This window comes from Saccostrea cucullata, unplaced genomic scaffold (genome assembly GCF_032062105.1).
Source record: "Saccostrea cucullata isolate Sc308-1 unplaced genomic scaffold, CSIRO_AGI_Scuc_v1 ctg8428, whole genome shotgun sequence".
NCBI lineage: Eukaryota > Metazoa > Mollusca > Bivalvia > Ostreida > Ostreidae > Saccostrea > Saccostrea cuccullata.
Window position 1 is genome coordinate 9,501 of NW_026930253.1, and position 8,217 is coordinate 17,717.

Sequence of the window (8,217 nt, forward strand, 5' to 3'; positions counted from 1 at the left end):
AATTTACGACCTTGAACTTTGACCTTTTGACCTCAAAATCAATAGGGGTCTTCTTTAGGCCACAGGGAGTTGTTATGTAAAATTTCATTGCAATAGCTCAAATGGTTCTAGAGATATCGTGTGGAAACGAAAGTGTTTTAACAGACAGAATTTGCTTATTTATGACCTTGACCTTTGACCTTTTGACCTCAAAATCAATAGGGGTCTTCTTTAGTCCATAGGGAGTTGCTATGCTAAATTTCATTGCAAAAGCTCAAAGGGTTCTCGAGATATCGTGTGGAAACTAAAGCGTTACAGACAGACAGAAAGACGGACAGACGGACGGACGGACGGACGGACGGACAAACCCAAATTAATATCCCCCACTTTTCAAGCGGGGGACAAAAAAAACACACACACACAGAGAAACAAAAATGGATTGGTTTACACTGCCAGGAATACGATACTTAATAGTTTAATTATGATAGATATTTAAATGTCATAAATATTATACTTTACAGATCGATTAGAGGGGTGAAAAGCTGTATTGAGCCATACAAAAGTACCTGCGCATCAGATTCAACCTTTCAGTCGATGATGAGCGGTATATCTATGGCTGATGGTTATTGCGGTAACTACTTATTAGTCTTTTTCTGACGTTCGAATGAAATATAAACAAACTATTTCAAAGAACCCACACTTGTCGTCATATTGATTGGCATGAATTAATTAATGGCCTATTCTTACTCCCTTTTCTGTTTGTCTGTTCATATAAAAAAAATAAATTTTTTAATTAATTAAAGTTAAGACCAAGCTGATTTTTCTTTTTGAAAAATGCATCAGATTTTAAGGTGAGTCCATCAGTTTAAATAGATAAGTTCCTCCGAAAGATCTTGTTATAAGTAATTCATATGAAAAAAAGTGAAATCCTTGTCTGTTCTAGTCGAAAATCTCGACCACAGTTAAAGTTTGAACTAAGAAGTTCAGAACACTTTAAAAAAAATGTCTCAAGTAATGCACACATAATTTAAGATAATTTTTTAAAATTTCTAATTCAAAATTTATTGCTAATGTTAATTTTTTATAAGTAGTTAAAACTTAAATATCAAGGTCATGAGGTTAAAATTTTACTACATAAAAGAAAAGTCTTGTCAAATACATGTTAAGTATATTTGAAATATAAAGTTTTCATCCTCTCTCATTCAATGAATTTTGATTATTGTTAATTTTCTTTAAAAGTAAATCTTATCACAAGCAAAGTGCATGTAAAATATGAAAGCCATGTTTTTCTTCCTTTAAAAGTTATGACCATGCTTAAATATTTTGTGACAGACAGACAAATGAATGAGATTTAATGTCCCCTCTCTTTCACAAAACCGGAACAACAAAAATTTTCACTTTAAAAAGGGGAACAAATTTAAGGTTTGTTTAAATTTCAGCAGATTTTCATCTTATAAATAATTTACCTTTACGATCGCTGTTACATGTATTGATCGGCTCTAATTTAACGCTTTCTGAAATGCAATTAAAAATCAACTTAGTTAAAATTTTAGCTAATATTCACATTTTAGTACAATGAAATAAAATAAGAAAATCCGAAATAGAGATGAGAGGTTACGAAATTTCAACGCATGATTTTGATTTTTTTGTAGGAGATTCTGGCTGCAATTTATTGAAATGCTACTCTGATGCCGGGATTAAAATGGATAATGATGGAGGTGACTCACCACCGAACATAAGCTGGTAAACTCCTTTATTCCAACATGTTTATTGTATACTCTGTATTTATTCAGGCCTCAAGACGATAAATTGAGAATAGAATTTGGTCAAAATTTCAGATCTGTGTATTTTTTTAAATAAATTTTCAAAGGGAAAAAAATTCATGTTAGAATCAAAATATTTAACAAATTAGAGCAAAGCTCGTTGCAAAGCAACGAGTAGGTCTTCCGTCCTGTTTGACCGGAAGTAACTTTTATTTTTAACAAAAATGAGAAATAACGCCCAAAAATGCTTTGAATCCTCTAAAGCTATGTTAATTAATGCAAAAATAAGCAATTTTTTGCTACTTCCGGTTTGATTGGAAGTGACGACGACGCACAGAAAATTAATATTTAAGCTCCCAGAGACATATGTTACCAAAAATTTGTCAAAAAGGCAAAAATACGCGTTTTCCGACTATTTCCGGTTTGGCCGGAAGTGACGACGCTGGACGTATTTTGACGATTCCGTTAGATTAAGCTTGACATTTTCAACAACTTTGCTTCTTTGATGTATAACAAATTCTCAATACTTTTTGAGATATCTAGAAAAAACTTTTAGCCCCTCTAGATCCCTTAATTTAGGGATCAGCCCTTTTTCCGACATATCATTTGAAAGATCTACTAATTCTGCACAAATTATGTTCTATATATTTTAACAAAATAATTTTAGTTTAGAAGATAAAAAGCAAAATATGAGTAATTTTTGGTTCTTTTAAGCGTTCTAATTTTTGACCCCTATATAGAGCCATTTTGAATAGAGAAATCGAAAAACAAAAACCGATGTGCACAACTTCAATCCTTCTATTATCTAAAATCAGTAGAATTTCTGCTCCAGCTTTAGCCGTCTCTGAGCCTTTATCTTGAAACGAAAGCCTATAAATTTTCGTTTAAAGGGAAATAACTCAAAACCGGAAGTGACTTTTTGAAATTTTAGTCAGCATTCTGATAGAGTTTATAAACGTCTATAATCTAATGAGGCCTCAAAGTTGCGGTCTAGGAAGCAGAAGAAATAAAAAAGAATAATAATCTTTACCAACAGAATCAGTAAAAGGTCTTCCGTCAGAAGACCTTAATAATCTTAATCATCAGAATCAGTAGAAGGAAACGGAAGACCTTACCAAGTTTTTAAGCATGATCCTTAAATAATAATGAGAATATTCAAAATATATAAATTTTGACTTAAGTCTGTTCTCAGTTTATTGTCTTGGTGCCAGGTAAAGTTAACAACTTATGTAATGCAATTGTTTTTTTTTTCATTTGTTGATTGTAATCATTTGCCTTATTAACCCACTTTAGCCAAAGACTCAAGAAAGCCTTTCTAATTAAAATTTTTCCTTTGTTGTATTATTTTTCTATATTTTTGCTTTCTTCTTCATATCCACTGGATCAATTTTTAACAAACCTGCTACAGACAGAAAAGTCATGATGAGTAATACCGGTATTATTGAAATAAAAACTTTTTATAAATGTTTAATCAGTTTTTTTCAATTCTTGACCCCTTCGGTTGGAAGTGGGCCACATACATGTAAGACAATTAATGTTTTGTTAATATTGAAGTGCATTGAAAAAATCTTTAGAAATCATCTACTCAAAAGCAGCAAAGCCAAGATAAGTCACATTCACATGAAAGCAAGTTTCTTCAAACCTTCATTTAGGATAAGGGTGAAGCTACTTATTATATATTTAAACTGAATGTTTTCACGTAGAAATTCATTTCAGTGGGGTATACAGGACATTTAAAACATGTGTAGAAAGCCAGGAAAAGGGCTGTCAGCAGAACCCAGCTTACTCTGATCTTCAGAATGCCCTCAAGCAAGCGGCCAAAGAGTGTGGCTCTTCAGGTAAAACTAAAATAATGAATTACGAAATACCTCTTTAAGCTGCATGTTGTGTTAAGGCAGGCATTAGATTCAGGACATACGCAACATATCTTACCTACCGATATTTTTTCAAGATATTCCTATTTTAAGACTGTAGTGCCATGAGATGTTCGTACACAAGAAATCAGCATACATTACCAGGTGTTTTGAAATGATATTACAATTAGTGAAAATTCTTGTATAATTCAAAGAAAAATATACAAAATATACTAAGCGTATATTCTAGATGTTTTGTTTATGCAAAAGTGTTTTAGAAGAAGTATACAACAGTATATATACATGTAGATTTAAATGTAGCACACACACTTCCTTTATAAGTATTGGAACTCTTCGGCTCTAAGGAAAAAGACGATAAAGCTCAAACTACATTGCATATATATACTTAATTAATTTATTTATGTTGCAATTTTGCTCTTTTCCTTTTTTGCGCACCCGAGCAGAAACCTCAAGTGAGCTTTTCTGATCATCTGTCCAACTGTCCATCTGTAAATTTTACACATTTTCAACTTCTCAAGAACAACTCGGCCAACTTATACAAAAGTAGGTACAAAGCATCCTTGGGTAAAAGGAAGTTTAAATTGTTTAAATAAATGATCAAGCCCTTTCAAAAGGAGATAATTTAGAAAATACAATAATCGGGTGGGATCAATAAAAAGTCTTCTTTTCAAGAACCACTGGGCCAGAAAAGCTTAATTAAAAGTTACATGAAAGCTTTCAGACTGAGGTAGTTAAAATTCTAAAATTTTCATATTATGATCCCCGGGGTAGGGCGGGCCACAATAAAGAATCAAGGTTTTACATTGAAATGTAAAAGAAAAACCTCTAAAAATATTTTTTAATCAAGATCCACTGTTCCAGAAAAAGTGAAACTTGTATGAGAGCTTCCTAGGGTCGTGTAAATTTTATTTTTTGTCAAATCATGGTTCCGGATGTTAGGATTGAGATATGATAAGGAAACAAAGTTTCACCCAAGATTCGAAAACTTCGTACATGTAAGGTTGTTTAGATTATAAATTTATCATATACATGTAATGTCCCCTGTTGGTACGGTGAAGCCAGAATAGGGAATCAAAATATTACACGTTTCCTCTTGTAGGTGGCAGACTCTCAGCTACCCCGGCCTTGTGGATGGTTTTCTCAGCTGCCATGATGGTGTTAGCGGCCATTTTTCCATAAACCAACAAATTAGGTACTCATTGTTTAGAAGACATCATTCATTCCAGGTGTGAATTATTGGAAACAACAGAAAGGAGACAAGATCAAAATTTTATCCAGAGTTATGCGCCTTCATTGCTAAGTGACTTATTTTTCGAAAATACATGTGTGATTTTTATTTTATTGGAAAGATTAATGCATAAGAATTTGTTCAAGTTTATTGGATACGATGTCTGTTATTGATATATTTCTTTTAAAAAGTTTATAGAGATAAATTTGTTTACTGTTGATAACAGATTTTGGTTTGTTGCAAAACTGATACAATGATGAAGATGGTAACTTTTTCTTTGTAAAATTGAGTTAATTTTAAATAAGATAAATTGATGAATATCTCAAAGATTGAAGCCATTCATGAAAATGTGTTCATATGAAAGGCGCAAGAGAATTTGTTGTATAAGGTGTATAAATGTTGTATGTAAACGTATAACATAAAGCACAACCGTGCTTTTATAGATAAGTAGATTTCAATCAAAAGGTCTGGAACTGTTAGACACTTTAGACTGCCAAAAAAAACAAAGAATAACAGAAAGAAAACATCATCAAAAGTTTTTTTTTTATTGTCACGAAATTTTTTCTAGAACAGTAAAAATTCCTCGATAGAATTTGATTCTAATTGTGTATTCTTTTGATTTGCTGTTTAGAATGAAGTATTTAGAAACTCAAACAATACTCACTTTATTATAAATGCTTCTCCAATCTTCACAAATCGAACATAACAGTGGCCTTGAGAGATAAAGACTTAAGTGCACTTTTTTGAGAAGCAGTTTGCCATGATTTTGAATAAAGTAAAAATTAAATGAATTAAAAAAAATACATGTAGCCTTCGCTAAATGCTTAAATTTAATTCAGGTAAATACTGTCCTTTCTTACCGTTTATCTACAAATCTACTCGTCATTATATTGAGCTGTGGATTTTAAGAAATATGTATGCATGAGTCGTGTATTCAGTGTATATTGCTTTTTTAATTGTATGTGCTTATATGTCATATTAAGACTGAAAAAAATTTTTGTCTTCCGTTTAGGAAATAATTATAAAGATTATAAGGTAGTGGATATTCTTTTATGTAAGTCTAGTATAGAAATGTATAAGGAGATTAAATGAAAAAGTGCTATTTTGTTTGGACTTTTTGAACAAATCTAGAGTTATGGAAAAGAAAAAGTGAAGGAGATATACATGTTTTTGAATTGCATTAATGTTCGAAATTAAACAAGGGCACCGCCAAGCGGAGCATCCCCTCGCGACAGCAACTTCACTGGCAATGGCAATATCTCATAAGAGATAAATTCTCTCGAGGGACGTTAAACATGTTAAAGATTGATAGTACAATGTTTTTTGTTTAATGTCCCTCTCAGGATTGTTTTCTTCATATGAAGGCTTGCCGGTGGAGAGCTGCACATTCTTTCCTATAATAGGAACTGTCCGAACTGACGACCATTGAGCAGTGAGGGATCTTTTTGTGCAAGCATCTACAGGGACATGGGCCCTCGGTTTACACGGTCTCATTCGAAGGACCAGTCTCCATGTTCCACAAAGGGATTCAAACCCGCAACATTAGGATGAACTCCCTTACTTTTGACCTTTTGACCAAATTATTAGTGTGTTGTTGTTGTTGTTGATCCATTTTTTTTTTTTACAAAATGCAAAGTGTCTTGGTTAAGGGGGGGATTATTTGGGGTAGTAAAGTTTAATATAAGATATTAAATTGTTTTTCAGCACTATTTATTTTTTAAACAAAATTATCGGGGTGGGGGATGTCTATTTTTAACAAAAATCAAACTGCATAGCATAGCATTTTAGTGGGAAGGTGGGGGGATAATATGCATACGTAATTGGGCAGTTTCCCTTATACCTTGCAGAAACATATCACTTATGCTATATGTATAAGTTTCAGTATTTATAATTATGTACCTACCTCAGTATATCTCACAGTTCCAGGCAGTGTGCATTTTTTCGTAATGAAAAATAACAATGTTCATATGTACATCGAGAGGTTAATTGAACTTGTGGATTGTATTTACAGCTTACAAGAATAACATGCACCCCAAATTCCCAGACACCAGTTAGATTTTGGTAATTAAACCGCGACAATCATCAAATTCTTTTAATCTAGTTCCCGCAGACTCGACACGCCTTTTAAACTTTAAAACTGGCTTTTAAACTGGTTCCATAGCGGAAATGATTATTGTCAACTCGTACATAAAATGTCAGGGTTTCGAGACAGTGAAAACGCGATATCTAAAGAAATATTTCATTAATGAACTTGAAAATAAATAGGCTTCGTCCTTTTATACTGCCACACAAGTATGTAAACGCTGAGAATGGTTAATGCAAAGGTTTTCTTTCAGTCCTCCCCACAAGGTGTAACGGACACACTAACACACTTACACACAAACACACTAACACACACACATACGCACATTCGCGATATTATATCCCCTCCGCAACTAGTTGCGCGAAGGGATAATAATATGCAAACATTTATATTTGAGTTTTTAAAAATTATTCACAATATGAAAAAACTGTGAAATACTAAGTATATAATTTTATAGCAGCCCGGTCCTGGAGGACCGGGCTGCTCTATTCATATAAGTTTTAGTGTTGGTTTATGGGATATAGGTGTGAGAAGTTATTCAGAATTAAAGGTTACTAGTATCCAAACATTTAAATGATTATAAATCAGAATGTTCTTTCCCATTACATATTACGAGATACACAATATATTTTATGTTTCCTCATGCTGCACAATCTCACCGCAGCTCTGTTTTTGCTGAGATATAATCAAATAAAATGAACACCATTGTTGAGATGAAATATGTCATTTATTAAAAGGACGAAATAAGAAAAAAAAATATATACATCACGTAATAGGGGATCAGATCAAAAGGTAATCTCACAAATACATATTAATATACTGATCCCCTAAATTTACAGATAAACAATATTTGCAAAAAATATAAAAACGGTAGGTATACAGCAAAAAGATGGCACTACAAAAAATATGCCAATGTGTCAAATATAATCTATAAATCAATTTAAAACATATAAATGCAAGGTAGGAAAAGCTGGGGTGGTGATGGGTGTGCCAAATTTTTTGCTGTGGGCAAAGCGAGAATGACCCAGCGCTGACTGGTCAGTTACAGACAGCATCTATTACGAGATATGCAATATATTTACTTCCATAAAGTGAATCTTTAAAAATAAGTTTTTCATATATAATATAGAAAGTTGCTAATCATTTCATTGATACCCTGATTAGAGAAAAAGAAAACACCTTAGTGGATAATAATTGTCTATCCATATTGTATAATTCTTTTATAAAGTCAGATGTCTTTTTTGTCAAACTCCCAAGATTTCTTTCTACATCAAATTGACGCCTTGTAAA

General features: G+C 32.5%; 1 protein-coding gene across 1 annotated transcript; it reads left to right on the top strand.

Annotated features, from left to right (window-relative positions):
• The first annotated feature begins 473 nt into the window (after nucleotides 1-473).
• On the top strand, nucleotides 474-5,946 carry LOC134283398 (uncharacterized). The gene is made up of 4 exons (XM_062765848.1): nucleotides 474-610; nucleotides 1,632-1,722; nucleotides 3,459-3,580; nucleotides 4,716-5,946. The coding sequence occupies exons 1-4, from the start codon at nucleotides 574-576 to the stop codon at nucleotides 4,793-4,795; spliced, it is 330 nt and encodes a 109-aa protein (XP_062621832.1). The 5' UTR covers nucleotides 474-573; the 3' UTR covers nucleotides 4,796-5,946.
• Nucleotides 5,947-8,217: the final 2,271 nt, after the last annotated feature.